The sequence below is a fragment of the Danio aesculapii genome, chromosome 22 (assembly GCF_903798145.1).
Source record: "Danio aesculapii chromosome 22, fDanAes4.1, whole genome shotgun sequence".
Classification (NCBI taxonomy): domain Eukaryota; kingdom Metazoa; phylum Chordata; class Actinopteri; order Cypriniformes; family Danionidae; genus Danio; species Danio aesculapii.
In genome coordinates, this window is record NC_079456.1 from 17,597,282 (window position 1) to 17,619,648 (window position 22,367).

At 37.1% G+C, this 22,367-nt stretch overlaps 1 protein-coding gene across 1 annotated transcript in view; it reads right to left on the reverse strand.

Annotated features, from left to right (window-relative positions):
- Positions 1-19,797: 19,797 nt before the first annotated feature.
- The window catches only part of LOC130215490 (uncharacterized), a 3,607-nt gene continuing 1,037 nt past the window's right edge, over positions 19,798-22,367 (reverse strand). Inside the window, exon 1 of the mRNA XM_056447302.1 lies at positions 19,798-22,367. This exon is cut by the window's right edge and continues 1,037 nt beyond it. Within this exon, the coding sequence (XP_056303277.1) occupies positions 20,067-22,367 (2,301 nt within the window). The 3' untranslated portion in view covers positions 19,798-20,066.

A 22,367-nucleotide genomic window follows, 5' to 3' on the forward strand; every position in this document is an offset into this window, starting at 1 on the left:
CATTCTTATCTACAACAAATACAAAAAGTGAAGTTGTCATTAAAGTCCATAAAACACAGCAACAATCTCATGCACTCCTGTTCTGTAAAATTTACAATCCAAATAAATCAAATAATCACAAAAAGTGCAATTTATGCTCAGGATAAATGAAGAAAATGCTTCAGAAAAAATTGGAATAAATCAAAATCTAATAAAAAAGGGATTAAAAGAAAAAAAAAAAGTCCCCAAACAGTTGCAGAGGCTCACATTCCCGCGGTGCCTCTACATCCCTAGTGTGCATCGGCGAGAAGAATTCATACCCATTACCACCCTCAACTTCACAGAAACTGCCCCGATCCCATTAAGCCCTGCACCCCGATACCAGAATATAACATTTCTCTTCCTCTAATCTGGCCGCTCAAGGAGTTTCCCATAAAGGCGGTAAAAAAGCCATGTACTCCAGTTTCTGTCTCACCAACTTTACTCAGCAATGTCACACACACACACACACACACTGAGACAGACAGACAAGCTTATGTGACCCGGGCGAAGGCGGAAAGGAGGAGGGGGGGAAACAATCCGAGATCTGAAGTTTAACTGGCAAATAATACAGTTATTGTTCCAGCGAACACAAAACTAGCTTGTGTTTAAGTTGGAAAGCATGCAAAACTGAAGAAGAAAAAGATGAGGGGAAAAAAAAAAGTTGCAGGTTTGTTCAAAAAGTAGCCAATAATGCCGTTTTAAGTTCAAGCCAGGCTAATGAATCATGGCTTAATGAACCCAAAAGCCTTTCATGTACCCGACGCGGCTCATTTGTAACTGCCGGCCACAATAGACTATTGTGAATCCCTACCCCTCCTCATCTTGCTGCCATCTACATTTTTTTTTCTCCTCTCCCACTTTCACCTCTCCTCAATTCTGGTGGAGCGACAGTTATGTCAAAGGTTGTCTGGCCTCACTGACCACAACAAGCAAGTTAATCTGGCCCGGCACAGAGTCCGTCTTGTCCCAGAACACTTTTTTTTTTTCTTCATCTCTCCTCTCCATGCTTTAATTGCAGCGTCGCAAGTGTCAGAGCCGAGGAGCGAGCAGCCGCGCGTGGACCACAAAACCTCAGCGTAAACAAGGGATTAAAAGAATCAAGACCTTTCGCTTGCGTTTTCCTTCTTTGGACTCCTGCGCGAAACTTTTCAGTAAAGTGAAAGCGGAAGAAGAAGCTGCCGATGAAAGGGAGAGAGAGAAAAAAGCACACACAGTCATACGGGACGTCTCGTTTGCGGATACGGAGTGACAGGAGAAAAAAGTAATGAATGAATGAGAAATGTCACTTGTGCAACAAAAGAGCTTTTGTTTCAGGTCGGTTGTTATATGACATCTTGAACAATAAAGGAGGAGTGCGTTAAAAGGAAGATAAAGGAGCTATTATGTGGAACTAACGTACAATAAAAAAAGCAATTGGATGTAAAAAGAGGAAGAGGAGTTTCGAAAAGACAAGTAAGTCTATGTGGACCAAAAAAAATTTGAAGGAGGGAAGTTTTTCTCCCCCCCAAAAAAGAAAAAAAGGTAAAAGATGAAGAAAAAAAAGTTAATCGCTGCCAACTTACCATCCACCAAGTCCTGGCCGAGATGTCGTAGCAGAGCTGCCATTTGATGGAGCCTTCCGAGGTTTTAGCTGCCATTACGCTGTCAGCAAGCTTCATCTGATGCTAGTGCACTCACCGGAGATAAGACACCTAATTGAGAAAACATTTGCACTGGCATGTTGGGCAACATGTAGCCCACTCCATACCATATGGAATCATGGGTAAAAAAAAAAAAAAAAAATCCTTGACAATGAACCAATCTCACGCAGACCCCGTGGCAAGGTGAGCGGCAGTCATCTGCTCACAGAGCGAGCTGTCCTTAAAAAAATACACCACAATGATGAGCCCTTTTTTTCCACATCACTGAGTGCCTGAGGTCCTTTTTTCTTCTTAATTAGGGCTCGCGCTTCATCACCGACATCATCATCATCATCATCACCATCATCATCACTATCACAATTTAGTTGACTTAGGTCTGCTCAAGATCTTTTTCTTCTTCATTCACTGTTTTTTTTTTTTGGAGGAGTGGAGAGATTTAATAGGACAGAGTCAGGTTGCGGGAGTTAAGGGAACGGACTGATGCGCCACAGGCTATTAGCCTGAAATTCTGCTGGACAGATGGAACTACTTAAAGACTATCATGCAATGTTTTGTTTTGGACTTCTTCCCCCCTGCACCGGAAAGATTTCTTTTGGGGGGGGCAAAATTTATTTAAAAATTGTGGAGTGCACCTACAATAATATTTAACAGACTGAGAAAGTTTCAATTATTTTAATGTGAGTTATTAACAACACAAATCCTTCTGATAACTATCAGTTTATCATTTAAAAAGTTTTTTTTTTAATTAAGAGCAAAAACAACTTCTAAAACTTTGTTCATATTTCAAAAATGACTTTTTTTCTCTTCTAAGCCCTTAAAAGTGGTGTAGAGACAGAGGTTATGAGAGGTCTGGGTGCTTTGGGTTCTTAAGTAAGGGGAATACCTGAGATATGGGCAAGAGAGAGAGAGAGGGACTAACCATCAAACAGTTCTCCCATTGTGACGAAGGCTGAGGAATGCGATTTAGCCAGAGATATTGGGAACGTTGTTGGGAAAGGAGAAGTGGAGCACCACAGGTAACCCTTAGCCGAAGGTTTGGGTCACTAAACACGGCGGCAAACCTATGAGAAAATTAAACACAGCCTTTTCAGTTGGCTTATTTACAAAAAAGATTTTAGCATGCAGGAAATATGCTAATGCTAGACAGATAGATAGACAAACAGATAGACAGATATACAGACAGACAGACAGATAGATAGATAGTTTCATTATATTAGAATTTATTAAATTATTAAATAAATATACATATACACACACACACACACAAATGAATACTTCAAATAGACTCTTTTATAAAGATAAATATTGTTCTAAATGTAAAATTAAAAATTACTAAACTAATTAGCACTATTATTAAATAAGATACTATTTACTTTAGTTTTATTTATGCATCATAAGCTCTTTCAGTGTGTACTTTACAACTCAAAATAAAACTCATCCGCCACCGTTACGCTGGGCTCAGTGAGAAACGATGGCAGATAATCTTGCGAACAGAACGGCAGGGGTCTGGACACTAGCCCTGATTGGGAGCTGTGCCATACGGCCAGCGAGCACTGTTTACTATATACATCTCACAGGTCATCGGGGTCCACACGCAGCCAAAGACTGGGCTAGCATCACACAGGAATGCAATTACAGCCCTCTTGTTATAAAAGCTTGGGGTGGTAATCATTTCAACAATGCTGTCTGCTTAAGTGCTATCGTCTCTGAATAGTGCATTTAAATTAATTACTTAGGAACACTCTTATAAATAGCTGGCATCGGTGGTTACAAAAAGAACTTTTGTTTATGTGGTTGCAAACATTTTATATGGGCTGAATTCAAACTGTAAATTTAGCAATGTTTAACTTAATTTGTTTAAATTCAGCCCATATAAATTGTTTGCAACCATGTACCTTATTTTTTTTTAGTAAATACAATGAATCACAAGACTTTTAAATTGTTTTTTTTTTTTTTTTTGCACAATGAAAAATAAATGTCTTAAGAACTGTTTAATGAAAGTCTCCATTGGATCAAACCTATACATATATAAATATATTTAAAGTAAATGGCACTATTAAAATAAAAATGTAATATTTAAAAATGATTGCAAAATAATGTATTAATAAAGTAAATAATTTAATAATGTAAATTCAATACTTATGTTTTATAATGAATAAACTGTAACATTTTAAATCAAAACGTGTGCAAAATGTATTTTAATCTTGTGAAAACAGAAAACAAAACTCCCGTATCTAACGTTCACATTCCTCAGTTGCCCAGTAGAAGGCACTCTTGTACTGATCTGACATGCATTGATTCAATTTTGCTCAAGTTTCAGAAGCTAAGCTTTCTTTAAGATCTCAAAGCATAACCTTACCTTAACAGGCTCTCTCCTGATGAAGAAAGTACCGTAGCATACTTGAATATTTAGCTGTCTTCTTTTTCCTATATATCAAATACAAAAAAAGAAGAAGAAATGGGAAAGTATTTTGAAAACAATAAAAATAACAGAAATACTTTGTATACCGCGTTTGGAAATGTTAAGGTTTTAAAACCGTTCAAATTTTTTTGTAATACCATTCCTACCCTATATGTAATTTTTTGTTTGTTTGTTTGTTTTTTTTATTATTATTACTTGTTTTTCAAGACTATTTTATTTAGTTTTTTTAGGCAACAGTATGTCTACATCACCAATTTCAGCTGCCTTTTCAAGTTTTTGAAACTAATGAAGATAGCCGAAGTCAATAACTTATTTTAATTATTCAGCCTGACATGGTTAATGTGCCAAAATATTTTAAATGTTTCTTAAAAATAAAATCTATTGTGTTCAATTGGGGGGAGGGGGAAGTTGTTGTTTTTTATCCAAACACTTAAAAAGAACATAATTTAGAGCGGTAATCACAATATCGTGATACCATGAAACCGTGATATTGATATCGAAGGTTATCATACACTCAGAATCTTTTACCGGCACATGCCTATTCTAATCTCTATCATAAACAATAAACAGATTTAAAGAAAAGCTTTCTTTAAATATATATCTTTGATTACAGACTTGCATTCATACAGTTGTTATAGCTAAAACATCAAACCAAACATGTAGAGTGTGGCATTTTCCTGCTAATCTAATTTTATTTCAAATTCACCAAAAACTATTTTCTACATGAGATTTTCTTTCATCTGTAATAAGCTCTGCAATGGAAAAGTATTCTCCCACCATGAAATTCCCAACCTACACATCCAGCCACTTTCTAGAACAGAAAACTTGATTTTTCACATGGTAAAAGGTCTATTGTGTACAAGACCTGTTTTGTAGGAAATTCAGTCAAAATAGCACCAGCAGCAGTCTGCAAAGCATGAACGACATGCTCCTGAAGCCATGCTACACTGATGTCATTAACTCTTTTCAAACTGCCGATACACTCTCAGAAATAAAGGTACGTGACCTGTCACTGGGGTGGTACCTTTTCGAAAGGTACAAATTTGTACCTTAAAGGTCCATATTAATACATCAAGGGTACATATTAGTACCTAAAAAGTACAAAAGTGTTCCTTCTAAAATTTTTAGGTACTAATATACACGTTTAAGGTACCAATATGGACCCTTCAAGTACAAATGTGTACTTTTTGAAAAGTATTCAAGCAGGAAACTTGATTATATCTCAGAGATATCAATAGGAAGTAAAAAAAAAACTGTCAGTATGAAAAAAACTGTTTTACTTTATCAGAAATTTTAGTAGTAATCTGAAACTTTTTTAACTGCATTAGAACTGTTAATAATATAATAGACATGACCTATATGCTATAAAATTGCAAGTTAACCATGTCTGTATATAACAACTTACACTTGATTGTAACTAACTTAGGAGGATGAAATAGTTTGAAAAGAAAAATTGAAGTGTACAGTCAGCAATAATATAACAGAGGAAGTATGATGGAGGGATGATGGTTTAGAGATTTTAGTCATTTTAAATTTAATGTAACCTTTTATTTGTTTATTGTTAAACTACAAAAAAAAAAAAACAGTTAACTAAAATTAAATATTTCAATTTAATTGTTTTAACTTTAAAATGTACATACGGTCACCCAACAGATAGAGGACAATGAAGAGACTTTAAAAATGTGATTCTTTATGTTTTTATTGCAATAAATTATCATTTAAAAAGAGACACTGCATTAGTTAATGTGACTCAAAGTGATGTTTTCTATTTATTTTTGAATATTTTTAAATAAATTAGGAAATTACCCATGGCAATTTTAATGTAATATAGTTTGGTATATTTATCTTCGGCCCACAGCTCTCAATTATGTTTGATTTTTGGCCCTTCATACGAAAAAGTTTGGGCACCCGTGATTTAGATCAACATTGGAACCTTTATGCATAAGCTGTGTGCTGTCTTCATCTAGTTAATAATATTGGTAACAAATATGCAAATATGGAGGTTAAGCCATAGGTCAAAGACTGTACAGCAGTTTATGAACAGCCAGGATTAACACAAGGCAAGAAAACCTAGACTGATCTGGTTTTACTAAAGTGAATAAAGACCAAATCTGAAGAAAGCAATGCAACAAAGGCATACAATATTAAAAACTATTTGTTTAATATAGCTACATTCTTTTTATTCCACACTGTCACATAGTTTAAGGTGAAACAAAATACTGAAATATTAAAAAATATATAAAATGTATGTTATTAAAAATGTTTAATAAGATATATAAATAATAATTAATAAAACTATATATAATAAGTATATTTTGAAATATTAGCCCAAAAAACTTTTCATGCACATTTTAAAGGGATAGTTCACCCAAAAATGAAATTACGCGAGCAGCCATTAGCTACGTTTCCATTCACCTATTTTTATGTGCATTTTGGATATGCGCATAAAAAAAACGATTAATGGAAATGATAAGATGTGCATAAATTTTGAAAATAAAAAACGTATGCGCATAATTGAGTAGGGTAAACTTATTATTCGATAAGAAATGATGCGCATAAACTATGATAGAAACACTTTTACCGAACAAATTCCAGTATGCGCGTTAAAAAACATCATGTAAATTTGTTATACTAGATCATGTGATGATAAAAATGCAGGTGAATAGACAAACCAGCAGACTAATATATTATATATTATATTATTAATTACTTCCAGAACGTTCAATAGTGTTTGCACTCCTGTCCAGTCAGTGTCTGCTTCACTCCTTTAAAAGCCACTATGCCTCATTGCACATCAGCATCGCCTTCTGAGGTGAAAATAATTTATTAAATAAAGAAAAGATTCACGCAGCTTCTTCTACCGCAGCAAATTCTGTTTTTAATTTAGTGACGATTTTGTTCTCTTTGACTACTTGGATTGAAACGCTGCTCTATTCGCACATCTTTTATGCAATATGCGCATAAATTTAATTTGCATCTTGATGGAAACAAAGCTTTATGTGACTTATATATTTTTCATACTATGAATGTCAATGTATGTTGGTTTACAACATTCTTGAGTATATTGTTTTGTGTTCAACATAAAAAAAGATATTCAAAAAAGTTTACAACCACTTGAGTGTGCGTAAACAATGAGGAAATTTTGGAGTGAACTATCCCTTTAAGGTCCCAAAACGCCATTGTCATTTAAATGAACAGCCAAAACAAATAAAAAGTTTTCTGCTTTTAGTTGAAAAGAGTGTCATGTAAACACCCCCTAATTCTAAGCAAAAGAAACTGTCTAGCAGAGCAAACTTGAGGCATTTGACAAAACCAGGAAGCACCAGTGTTTATTTCCATGCATTCTCCCTTCTGATTGTTGGCAGATGCCATTATGTTCCAGGTTATTAAACTGTAAAGGGAATTGCATGTAGCCAAATAAACAATCCCTCGTCATCTGTGGTCTCGTTAACATTGATATTACTCGGCTGTTATGACTGATATTCCTCAACGATGACTTTTGAAATGTCACAAAAACTATACAGGGATCTTAAACTATTGTAGACAAGTGATGACAGGAATAAGCGATTAGCGATTAAAAAGAAAAAAAAGAGAAGCCACTGAGAAAAACTTCCGCTTGATTTCGCCTGCTAGACAAACGCTAAACAAAGAAAGTAATAAGAACCTGCTGCAAATGTGCTCCATCAACTAGAAACACACCGCACGGACGTCTGGCATATAGCGCGGTCCAAAATGTTTCAATTTGGCAGAGGAAGCCAGGGAAAAACCATCCAATAGTGCCGCCTTTGTTTAAAAAAACCTGTCTGGAATCAATGAGAATGAAATCCAGAACAATTTACTGCATGTGGTCATTCATATTCATAGTTCATAGTGGACAGTTAAACTCGCCGGCCACTTTATTAGGTACATCTAATTAGTACCGGGTTGGACCCAATTTTGCCTTCAGAACTGCCTTAATCTTTTGTGGCATACATTCAACAAGATACTGGAAATATTGCTCTGAGATTTTGGTCCATATTGACATAACATCATGCAGTTGCTGCAGATTTGACAGCTGCACATCCATGATGCAAATCTCCCGTTCCACCACATCCCAAAAGGTGCTCAACTGGATTGGGATCTGGTGACTGGAGGCCATTTGAGTACAGTGAACTCATTGTCTTGTTCAAGAAACCAGTCTGAGGTGATTTGCGCTTTATGATATGACACATTATCCTGCTGGAAGTAACTATCGGAAGATACAAACAGGTACACTGTGGTCATAAAGGGGTGGTCAGCAACAATACTCAGGTAGGCTGTGGCGTTGACACAATGCTCAATTGGTACTAATGGACGTAAAGTGTGCGAGAAAAAAAAATACCCACACCATTACACCACCACCACCAGTCTGAACTGTTGATACAAGGCAAGATGGATGCATGTTTTCATGTTGTGTCATCTGAATGTCGCACACTTGGTGCAAGACTAAGGGATTAAGAACATGTTTTTAGGTGTAACAGCAGTTTGCGAAAATGCTGCCAGGGGGCACAAAGGGACGGGATGTGAACAAACCGAAATATACAGTAGCTGTAAATACCCTGTAATTTGCAAATGAAGATGAAATAACGAAACAAAGCATTATAATTCCTTAATTAATCATTAAAAATTGTTAACAAGCTTTATTATCATTGTGATTGTATATAATATAAATGCGAGTAGTATGAATGGAATTCGGACGCATCTAATCATGTCACCAACTTGCGTCAGTTGCTTTGCTTCACTTCCATTCATGAATTCTCTTATTTGGCATTATGGGATGGTAAAGTGTCCATTGGATGTACACTTGTTTATTGTTTTTTAAACACTATGAATTCGGACATACTATTCGACTCGCAAACTGTTTTTAATGTAGCATATAGTAAAGAAGTATGTAATTTCACAGCCCAATATTGTATCATACTATTTGTGTGAATATTAAAGTCATTTTCTTTATAATCCACTTCAGCATGAAGCAAGTTAGTAAAATAAAGCTGGTGGCGTCGTAGAAGGGTCAATATAACATTTATAACAGGTTTTCATTAAAGTGCTGATCAGTTTGTCTGCTTGACAATCCTATTTTGTACTGCATTTTGTCATATAAACAAGCTGAGAACTGTTTGTGTTTAGTTAAAACATGTTGCCGAACATCTATTGCAACATTTTTGTTCATCTAACTTTGCCCTATAAGTATCACGATCGAGGGGACTCAACCTGATTTCACCAAGTAGGACATGTTCCCGAATTAACATCCATGTTGATCCTGAAACAACATTCCAATCAGCCAATCAGAATTAAGGGATACTTTTACCGTTTATGTTAAGTTTAGGTTTATGTACTTCTACGTGAGTGTTATCCAACTATTATTCCCCTCTGATTTTGGGAATAATTTACAGTTATGGTTGGATTTAGGTGTAGGGAATAGGTCTGGATTACATTTTTGAGCAAAAATGATGTTCCAGGATCAACATAGATGTTACTCCAAGATCGAATCGTACTTGCAAAATCATGACGCGCATCATGGAGGATCTGGAGATTTATTTAATATATTAAAGACACATTGAAAAAACTTTCTATGTATAAAATCAATTTTATGCACTTAATTTGAATCAAAATGTGACTACTTGAAAAACAATAGATATATGACGAGTTCAGATGCAAAAAGCTCTAAGTGCCATCTGAAATCTTGTAAAATTTGCATTTTTCTCAGGCTTCTATGTTTTGATTCAGTAATTTCACTTATATAGCAAAGAATAGGTTATTTTAAATCGCTTTTAACATGAAATAGGTGAACATAAACATAAGAGGATGACAAAAACGCTCATTGTAGAAAAAAAATCCAGATGGCACTAAGAGGTTTTTGCATCGCAACTCTTCATATATACACAGCAGTACATTTGACGTAACATATTTTGTAGAATATATTTAATACCATAAATATATACCACAAAATTTTTATGTCAGTCTTCGTGACAAAAATGCGAAAACGTGACATTTCTGCCATTTTAAAGAGTTTTTATTCACAAACTAATTGTAAATAAATTTCATTAACAAATTTAATATACTATTTTTTTTTTCCATTACTGAAAATTTAAATGACATTTTAGCAACACATTCAGCTTGAACTTTAACCCAGATCAGTTTATTGCATGGTCATACGTATTCATAGTTCTTTCTATAATTATCTGGTACGAGTGTAAGAAATTTGATTAAAAAATGAGTGAAAATGTTTGTCTTTTTATCCCGGCTGACCCACATACACACACATCTGTTTGCTTATGGTCGATATGTGTGTGAAAAAAGAATATTGTGTGTGACGGGTGCCAGAAGCACACAGCCTGAGACTAAGGGCCTGGCAGAGATAAGAAAGTCAGCTAAAGAGAAGAGGCTTGAGCCACGGCCATGAGGACCATCTGCTTCAAGCATCTACATGTGGCCAAGATGTGCTATATCAGCGTCACGTTCATTATAATCACACCCAGGCAACTTTTCTTGTAAATATTGGACTTGATGAATGCCTTTAAAGCGATGGTCATTTTGTTACAACGTTGACACGAGAACAAACTCCAAGACAATTAACCCCACGCAACAGATTAATGAGTGGTTGGCAGATAACCTCAGGAGTGTCCTTCAGCTCTATTTATACCCTCTGAATCTTTAAAGACATCATAATGGATCATTTGAAGGCATTCATCAATTTTGTTAGTGGAAAGTTGATGGCTGAGTCAAGAAAAACATACAACTTTTGAAGGATTTGCTATGTTGCATGAGCATGAAAACTGGGGCGCTGGAAGAAAAAGGCCCTGCAGACACTATGAACGGCAGCCAAATGCTGATAAGGTATGCCAAATGCCACAGTGCTGCATCTCCCCAAAACAAGATGTGGTGCCATTCTGCCATTTAAGGCAATAGGCGGATTGCATGGTGCAGGGCTCTTGCCCTACAATATACCCGCCTCAGTGATGTCCATCCTGGCACATCATAGTTAATCACAGAGAATGGCGATGAATGGCGGCCAAAGCTGTCAGTGAGATGTCCCATGTCAGCCAGCAGCGTCCTCAGCACTGTTGTCTTGACCTTCACTCATCTTCCTTCTCATCACCCCATCTCTTCACTTCTGCAAAATAAATATATTAATTAAAATATACATATACACACAGTTCAGGTTCAGAGTGAAGCCTTGAATTATATGTTAATTGTTTGTACTTTAAAAACAATTAGCTGTAGTATAAAAACCTTTAAACCATTGGCTTTGCAACTTAGAAGCTTTAAATCATTTAAAATATATAGACACATGAAGTATAACCAGATCTTGTTTCACATAGTTTAGTATCACAAGAAATATGTTGTTAAATTTTTACATAAACATCTGTTTTACTTTATGTCGATGGAAAATTATTTCACCAACATTTTGATCTTTTATTTACAAAAGTTATTTGAAACATTGAATATGAATTTGTAAACTGAACACACTAAAAGTTGACTCTTTAATCACATGGACATCTGTAATATTTTTTTTAACTAAAAGTTACTATAAATAATTAATAAATATTTTAAGACAATATGTTAACACAAGAAGGCCATAATACATGCTGTGATCCTGTAGTCTATTTGACATACACGGTAGGCCGAAATATTTGCATGTTTTAAATAATGAATGTAAAAAATCCAAATGTAATTGTGTTCGTGTCCAAAAGACCACATAGTACAAAGTATATACATTAGTCAATTATTTGATGATATGAAGGCCTACGTCAGGTAAAGCGTACTTTACCTCGGTATACGTAAAGCGTCGTAACGTTAGTTAATGACGAAAATGCCATTTCTGTCATTTAAAGTTATTTACAATCTAATTTCTGATAAAAATGCACCTTAAATATACAAATTACGACGTCCATAACAAGATTTGTCTCTACCTGCTAGTTATTTAACAATTAAGCGATGTTTTAACCGCACGTTCAGTTTAAAACTCACCATGCAAACACCAAACTCAGCAAACCCTTTCATCACGAGCACCTGCCTGATTGATTGGTCGGTTGACGCATGCGCACAAAGCCACAAGACGCAAGGCTACTGTAACAAAAAATATCCGCATGTAGTCTTTTTCTCGACGTTTTTATAATTATTATTAACACCATTATGAACACCATAAAACGATTAGTGATTTGATGTCCGAGAGTATTAAAAAGAAGACATTTCGAGGAGTAGGATATGCATCCATAAAATCAACACTTAACTCAATATTAGCCTACTGTGGCCATACTGCACCTGTTTTTCTACTTCTTCAACAATCAAGGTAAATAAAGATATATTTACATTATTGGTTTGATGCCTTGTTCTCAATGAAGCTTTATTAATTATGCACAAAAAAATGAACGTAGATATTTACAAAATATTAGTCCAGCAGTCCAACTACCTACAGTAGTAGTAAGTTGTGCTAAAAAAAAAAAAAAAAAGCTGATGGTGTTGAAAAATTACAGATTTATCAGTATATTTTCCTTTAGATATTGGTAGACATACGTTTTTGTTATGACAGTGTGTAAGTGGTTGACACTTCAATAATGAACATGTAGGCCTGTTTGACATAATTTATTAGATGTAATTGATTGGAAAAGTCCATCAAGGTAAACCTGAGCAACTGTATCCCAGGCATCATAAATCGTAGCGCACTGTTGCCTCTAGAACAGGGACATCCAGATTTAGAGCACAGTACGTGATGAATGGAGGCATTAATTGAAAATCGTCACTATAGGTGCACAACATATTGAGATTTTGGCACAGGGCCTTGTGTGCAAGATATGGTGTGGAGAGAAAAATGAGAGTAAATGAGGAAAAATGGAGAAAGGCACTGGAGAAAGGAGGCGACGAGAAGGACAATAGGCTAATGAAGGACATACAATGCCAGAAATCTATGGCTTTGTCATTTTTTGAGTCATTGATTTCTCTAAAAACTAATAGGCTAATTGACTTATAAATTAATTCAAATGTAACCACTTTCATTAAGTGGCTGTAGAGATACACATAAGCTCTTGCACTTCAATAATTTATGCTTTCTAGATCCAATGGTGTGTTGAAAGGGATAGTTCCACCAAAAAAAAAAAAAGAAAACTCTGTCATGGTTTACTCAGCCTTCACTTGTCACAAACCTGTTTGAGTTTCTTTTTTGCTATACAACTTTTTTTGTTTGTTTTTGACATGGTAGTTAGGTGGTTAACACTGTTCCCTCAAAGCAAAATGGTTACTGGTTTGAGCCCCTGCTTAACCAGAAGGCCTTTCTGTGTTTGGAGTTTACATGTTCTCCAATGTTTGCGTGGGTTTCCTCCAGGTAATTCAGTTTCCCCACAGTCCAAAGACATGCGGTATAGGTGAATTGGATAAACTACTGTATATTGGCCGTAGTGTGTTTGAATAGGAGAGTATGTGAGCATTGAGCCTGAGCTAATTTCTAACTTTTTTTCTTTAAACTGTTAAAAACATCCATAAAATTTACAGTAAAGAAACAGCAGCAGTGGTTGTCAGTATTTGACCATAAAAATACAGTAAAATCTGTAAAATACATTTTATTTTTACAGTAAACAACCAGGGGTGTCAAGGTGGCGCAGTGGGTAGCTTGATCGCCTCACAGCAAGAAAGTCGCTGGTTCAAGCCCTGGCTGGGTCAGATGACATTTCTGTGTGGAGTTTGCATGTGCTCCCCGTGTTGGCGTGGGTTTCCTCTGGGTGCTCTGGCTTCCCCAGTCCAGAGACATGCACTATAGGTGAATTGAATAAGCTAAATTGGCCATAGTGTATGTGTGTGAATGCAAGAGTGTATGGGTGTATCCCAGTGTTGGGTTGTGGCTGGAAGGGCATCCGCTGTGTAAAAAATATGCAGGATAAATTGACAGTTCATTCCGTTGTGGTGACCCCTGGTTAATAAAGAATAAAAACCAAAATGAAAATGAATGAATGAGTAAACAACCATATTTCATTCTTTTATAATGTTAATACAGCAATGTTTTGAAGTACTAACATCAACACATTATATCCTGTTACACAACAATATGAGATGATTATGAGAAAGTCATGATTAGGGTTGGGTACTGAAACCTGGTGCCATTAGGGCACCGGTACCTGTGTAACCGGTATGTACCAGACAGAAGCAGCGCAAGAATATTGGTGCCTAATTTCGGTGCCACTGGTGCTGCGACAAGGACAGAAGAGTATCAAGGGGTACGTCAAAGGCACACATAGGTACGCATTGTCACACCATCTCTCAACATTTAATTTCTTAACAACCTTAAGGGATACGGTCACCGTTGGCGATGTTAGGCGTTCTACAACAGGGAACTTATGCCCGTAGGCAACGCGCGCAGTACAGCGCATCCGGTGAGCGGCTCCCATCAGATTCATCAACATGCATGATCCCGTTCATCAAATTTGCTTAACCTAAGCATTCTAAAGTATGGCTATATTTTACAAGCAGGGATTCTGACACACCAACATGAAGCAGATGCTTTACAAAAGTTGTGTGTAAGGGGGGAACACGCCAAACTTAATGAAACATTTGAGGGTATAGGGGATTAAGTTAAAGGCAGAGGAATGCACTTTCTTTGACAGCTTGCAACATCATCTGGTACTTTCACTGTTTAATTAGACACCAATACTCTGATTTTAATATGATTGAGACAGTACTCTGATTAAGAGTCTACCATGTAAACAGCAATTTTTGATTACCTCAAAAGACCACAGACACCTGCGTCACGAAATGCAGAGGTTTTTTCTTTCCATAAAGCCTGCGCTATCAAATTCGATGAAAACATCACTCCTCCGCCAGTAGGCCTACTTACTTTATATTCTCATCCAATACCTTAGTTTGTGACAGGGCATGAACAATATGTTGCTGAATAAAACTGAAACTGCTGAACTGCAGTTAAAGTTGAAAAATTTAAAATTAAACAACTGAAATTACATGAAACTCCGGAGGAAATGTGAATGGTGTGGTAACGCAATGTTGTTAATCGATGTATGTTCTATAACATGTAAAACGGGATCATGAAAGGAACATTAAAAAAGCAACATCATTTAAACACCTTAATCACATTATTGTCTTATTCAGATGAAGGCAAATCATTAGATTACTGATGTCCATGTAAATGTAGTCACAAGCCCCAAGCCTAGAAATAAGGTGTTCCCTGATTTTGATGACCGCCTTTCCACAGATTAGTAGTAAGCTAATGTAATGTTAATTGAATAATGCAAATCTTAAATTCATTCCAACACACAAATGATCAAAATAAATAGATTAATGCAATTCAATTCAAAAATATAAAAATATAACTTGATGTTTACTTTAAACTTTAATTATATTGTTCAATTAAAATGATTAAAATATATATTTTTTTTGTCGAATAAAATAATTTTCTAGAGTCATCCACCATAATTTTGAGGCTCAAAATTGTCAGCTCAGGCACCATTTTGGCACCGGTACAGTTTTAAAAGTATCGATTTAGCACCGGTATCGAAATACCCCCAAACGATACCCAACCCTAGTCAAGATGAACCAATGCTCATATCAAACATCTTTTCCCACAAGCAGAGAAGTTCAGAGAGGTTCTCACTACCTTCTATATAAAACACCATTATGTTATAACACACAATTAAAGTAATGGAATAAATATTAATTATCAACATAAGATGAAACATAAAATTCTAATGTACAAAACTGATCAATAAAAGTCTAAAAAGAACCATAGTAATTTAAACAACAAGCATAAAAAGTGAAGTGTCATGCAGGGAATTCTTAGAAAGTCAACACATTCACCGTATATGTTAAGAAAACTTTCTGTTAACCAGGTTATGGATTTTTTATGGTCATTTTTTACAGTGTAGTATTTATTTTAAAAAGAATATTTTATTTTAGGCAATTTTGTGATATAATGCAGTTAAAACGGTATGCTAAAATTGCTTTAGCATTGCTTGTCAGTGTTGTTTTAAGCGGCTGGTATGGCCAACCCCCGATCACAGTGAACAATGTAGTTTTGGCCTATTCCCTCTTTTGCTATTTAGCATAATTAATTTGATCAGCCTACAGTAAGGCTCAGCGCTTTCATGCCTCCTGCCACAGTTAATCATATTCATGTGCTAACTGGACAAACGACAGACTTCACGCTGGACTGACCGGGACCAAACAATGCAATTAATTTTGTCGTGGTAGGATCATAACTAGCTTGAGATGTGATGATTCATAAAATAGCATTATTTGTAGTACAAAGACACTAGCTATTTTAAAAAGGTCCACTTTTAAATTGAGTTTCTGTATTTACTGGATTTAATAGGTATGGGTTTGAGAAAAATTTTCAAATTTGGTTAATTTTACAATGGTTTTATAACATTTTGTTCTAATTTTAAGTGAATATTGTCCTTCAGAGCACAATTGGCAAATAATTGTTGGGTTTGAGTCAGGCTTGTTTCACCAAATATTGATTTCTTACCTCAATTAAAACATTGCTAATGTGTCTGAAAACAAAACATGATTTTTGTATTGAGTTGAGTTGTACTTTATTATCCTTTTTCAGGAAATGTGTCTTTAACTCAAACAGCACATTTGTCTTTGACTCAATACACATACAAAAAAGACAATATGTAACATTTACCAACACCAATCAGATTTAAAAGACCTTCAAGGTAATTTACCATTTAAAATGCTAATGGATACAGCTATAAATGACTTTTTGTCACATTGTTACACAATGGAACTTTATCTCTTCCCCGATGGCAGTACTTCATACATTGGAAATAAAACATGATTTGGATCATTTGCTATTACTTGTGCATTGTTAAAAACCAACAACTCATATGTTGACTGAAGTGATATACAGTATGGAACATTCTACCAGAAACGCACATTATCTGTCCCTGAAATAAAAACATAAATGCAGTGAATAAAAAGTATTTCATCCCAAAAATGTCTAAAATAGACTGAGGGTTGTTTTTGTGAGTTGGTCTGTAAAGGAATATGTCATTTATTTGGTTCTCAGGTTTGTTTTCTTTATTAAAAACACTTTACAAATGTACAAACCCTGTCATTGTCCTTGTCCTCAGCCCAACTGATCTTACAGCTTTAATAGTTTTGTTATGCTTAAAAAGTGTTATTTAGAAAAAAAAACTTCAGAAATAGCAAGTTTAAGTTGTATTCATTCACATTAATTGATTAAAATTATGAAATTATAAATAAACTGTACAAATAAATACTACAGATATATCATATAAATAAATTTACAATTGTCCCAATGTTTTTGTCAGTCCTGTCATATTTGCATTAAATTTAACATAAAATGTGTGCAATACATGTTTCAGAAGTGAACTTTCCTAGCAATTTTGACAAGACGTGCAAGTTGATTGAACTGAAAGACTTCCATACCAAGTCTGTATACCATAATTTAGTAAACCTCCCAAAACTGCTTGATAAAACAGCAACATGAGGATTTTACTTACACCAATCAGTTGAAGTAACAATTGCAATGAATGGCAATATTTCTTATTTAAAATTTGGATGAAATGACATAAGTACCCAGCAGGCACAGGACATCAACATGACGTCAGATTGACATTGTAACCCAAAGTCGTGGGACGTTGCGTTTTGTTTGGAAATGAAAATCAGGTTGACGTCAGAACCTGAATGTCTGATGTTAATGTCCAACGTTGGACAGACGTTACATTTTGGTCAATTTTTAATGCAATCTAAAAAAAAAAATAATATCCACGTCTAATGATGATACAGCTTGACGTTGTCTGGACGTTACCCTTATAATGTCTATCAGAAATTAGATTTTGGTTGCTATACTTGACGAATAAATGTCAGTAATTGACGTCAATATGATGTTGGTTTAAGATGTTGGCTTGACGTTGGATTTTTGTCACTTTCCAATACAACCTAATATACAAAACAAAATATTAACGTTATTTCACTTCATTATTGAATGTCAAAATAACATTGTCCTTAGATGCTGGCGACCTAAATCTAAACCAATATTAACATCTTATGACGTTGTGTGCCTGCTGGGTAGTTTACTTAATAAAATAACGTTTTATCCAAAACATAACTAAGAGAAACTAAGAATTATTTTAATTTTATAAAATTATATGTTGGATTTATTTAAAATAATCAACTTTTTTTATGTCAAGATGAAGACTACAACACAAGCACAGTTAAATTTCTGGTTAATTTTTAGTTTCCAGTTACAAACTCTCTTAAAAGTTGTCACCATGACTCAGAAAAGTTCCTGAGGAGTCACGAAAATCAAAAAATTAAACTTCAAAACGACAAAATGTCTTTTGAGCTAGTTAAAAAGGTGTTTGTTTTTTGCATATTTAATTGGACAGACATTATGTTTTTCATTTTGGAAATGGAGCGCTGTGGAAACATATGTTCACCAAGCCCCAGCAGATGTCCATCGCAGAGCTGCGGCACAAACCCAGAAAAAGCATGCGGGCATCACAAGCACTTTGAGCTAGCGTGCCACGGGCGTGCTTCACTCTGGCTGTAACATCTCCATCGTGCTCATCCGAGACATTCGTGACATTTCAAAAAAACCTAGTGAATCTGAACCTTACCAAATTGTCATCCGATACGCACGAATCAGCAGGGGGCAAAAACAGTGAAAACCAGTAAATGGGGGAAAGCGAAGATGCTCGTATTCACAACACATTCATGCATATGAATAACGGCGGGTGAGAAGGAGAGTCGGCCAGAAAAGAAACAGAATATGGAAGTGTTGCCATCTGCAGTGCGTCTCGTGTTTGGCAGCGGCGTCCGCTTGCCCCCCTTTCACAGCAAACGCAGATTAACAGACAAGCAGAGCTGTCTGGCAGTCACACTGGCCTGGTGTAGCGCCGTCTTCCCCCCAAGAGACGGTATTAAAAGAGCCTCTGCACTTTGTGATACTGCCACTGTTCTGAAAACAACACCTTTCGCAAACTCAAATGTTGGGAGATTTCCAAAATCACCTTTCTGCTTTGACAACAAAAGTGCATTTTAGCTCTCTGATCTGATGTTCCCTGCAGTCCTTGTTGAGTTACGCAAGTTCCTTCAGTTAATTCCCGATATTTATATAAATATACAGTACTGGGCAAAAGTTTAAGACGTTTGTTGTTTTACTGAGGGTTTATTGGCCATATTTAATACATTCATACAATCATTTTCCTTTGGCTTAGTCTCAGATTTATCAAAGGTCGCCATAACGGATATGTTATATGCAGCAGATGCCCTTCCAGCTGCAACCCAGTACTGGGAAACACCCATACACTCTCATTTACACACATGCACACACACTACAGCCAATTTAGTTCATACAATTCACTGCATGTCTTTGGACTGTGGGGGAAACTGGAGCACCTGGAGAAAACCCACCCGAACACGAGGAGAACATGCAAACTCCACACAGAAATGCCAACTTGTCCAGCCTGGACTCAAACCAGCGACATTCTAGCTGTAAAACCATTGAGCCACCAGCAGCCCTTATATTTATTACAACCCAAAAAAAGTTGTTAAAGTCTTGTAAAAGCAGAGTTGGAGAGAGATGGAAGAATGAGCCTTGATGAAACATGATGGTGTTGACTGAATTTATGTACATATATGTATGTATATATATATATGTATGTATATATACATATGTATGTATATATACATATATATATATATATATATATATATGCAAAATACGATGGGACCATCGCAACTGGCCCACCTTTACAGGTACTCTGCCCTGCACCAACTGTGGGCCAGTGGCATAATTCCCCCTCCTTTCTTCCTTTAGCACCAGTTAGGGGGTTAAGGATGTACTCTATATAAGGTTGGTGGTTACAGCCGGTCATCAGATGGGCACCCCCCTTCCTTGGTGTTTCACCGATTTAAGCCCATGACACCTCGGGAGGGCTCGACAGCAGATCCAGCGTCCTGGATCTACTCCTGCTGACCACCACCCAACTCTATGTTATGGTTTGTCGTTCAACTGGTTGGCTTTCCCACTGAACCTCCCTTTGTAGCCAAATCCAGCGAGATGTTACTTCTGCCTCTTTAGTAACCTTCCCTACAAGGCGTTTCCTGGCCATTCCTTCAATTCCCAGCCATCCGAGGGCTCTCCAGAGTGACTGCCCCGCAAACCCCCTACAACCCACCTCTACTGGTAAATTCCAGGCTCTCCATCCATTCTCTTGGCTCTCAAGTATCAGACTTTGATATTTCTTGAGCTTACGTTCATGGGCCTCCTCCATTCTTTCCTCCCAGGGTATCGTAAGTTCTATAAACACCACCTGTTTGGTGCCTCTAGACCATAGGACAATATCTGGTCTGAGGCTAGTCTGTGCTATTTCCTCTGGGTATTTAAGCTGCTTTTTAAGGTCTGCTCGCATTTCCCAATCCTTTGCTGAGGCCAGAACACCTCCTCTCCTTCGTCCTGCTGCAATGCTCTCTCCTGACCTAATAAACTGAATAAAGCACTGCCCATCAGAATGCTGTTTCACCTTCTTCCTTGCCTGCTCCAATCCATCCGCCAACTGAGAGAGGATTTTGTCATGCCTCCACCGGAATTTCCCGTCTGCCAAACTTGACTGGCATGCTGATAGGACATGCTCAAGATTTGCCTGCTTTCCACATAGTGAGCAGCTTGGTCTCTCTACCATCCCCCAGATATGAAGGTTTGATGGAGTCGGAAGAACATCATAGACTGAACACAGCAGGAACTTTATGCGTTGTCCTTCCATGCTCCAAATATCTTGCCATGTCAGGGCCCTTTCTCTTACGCCCTCCCATCTTGTCCAGCTGCCCTGCTTTTTCATGCCCACAGCTTTAACTTGCCGAGTTTCCTCCTCTGCTTTGCGGACCTCTCTTTGTATTAGCCAGCGGCGTTCCTTTGGGTCCGCTTTGTTCCAGCTCGCACTAGTGAAGCAGCCCAATCCAAGCCTTCCCTGCGCTACTGTCCCCACAATATCTGCATGCTGCAGTCGTTCCTCGGCATCCCTTACTGCTTTATTAGCTGACCATTTGCGGCCTGCCCCAACCACAAGGTCTGCCTGGCGGACTTTTTCATCCTGACTGTCTCGCAACATTATGGCCTGCCGAGTTTTCGTTACTTTATACTCTTCCAGGACTGATGTCAGTGGTAGCTGTAGCTTGCTGCCTGTGCTGTATAAACCAATGGAGCAGAAGCTTCTTGGCACACCCAACCACCGTCGTAGATAGGTGTTCATCTTCCTCTCCAGTCCTTCCACTGTAGAGACAGGCACCTCATAAACAAGCAGCGGCCAGAGCAGTCTAGGAAGTACTCCATGCTGGTAACCCCAGGCCTTATATTTTCCAGGTAGGCCACTCTTCTCTAAAGATGTCATCCAGGTATCTACTTGGACACTCATTTGCCTCACGCTTTCCTTATCATTAAGGTCTGCCCTATACCACTTCCCCAAACTCTTAACTGGTTTCTCTCTGACTGTTGGGATGGTGGTACCTTTTATTCTGAACCGAAACCGGTCCTGAATGCATCCCCTCCTCAATACCAGGCTCCTGGACTTCTCAGGTTTAAACTCCATCCTTGCCCAATCAGTGAGTTCCACTAGATCCTCTAGAATCCATCTCCCTTCAGGTACTGATTTTGCCATGATGGTGAGGTCGTCCATAAATGCTCTTATAGGTACCTGCTGTTTGCCATTTGCCAAGATTGCCCCACGCCGCAATTTCTCTGCTGACTTAACAAGAAGATTAATTGCTGCTGAAAACAAGATCACTGAAATTGTGCATCCAGTGACAATGCCCACCTCTAGTCTCTGCCACTCTGTGGTAAAATCCCTACAGGTGAATCGAATGTGGAATTTGCCATAATAGCACTGCAAGAGCTTCCGGAATCGTTCTGGGACATGGTAGGTCTCCAGCGTCAAGTCCACCAGCTTATGAGGTATCGTTCCATATGCGTTTGTTAAATCCAGCCACAAAACTGCCAGATCACCCCTGTTCTTTTTAGCGTCTTCAATAATCTTGGTGACTACGCTGGTGTGCTCAAGGCAGCCTGAAACGCCTGGAACTCCTCCCTTTTGGACCGATGTATCCATGTATCCGTTGTCCATCATGAAAGATGTCAATCTCTTTGCTAGAATCCCAAGAAAAATCTTGCCTTCAACATTAAGAAGTGAGATCGTTCGAAATTGCTTGATTCCTGAGGAATTTCCTTCCTTAGGAATGAAACATCCCTCAGCCACTAGCCAACTATCTGCTAGAAAGTCCTTCTTCCATGCCACTCT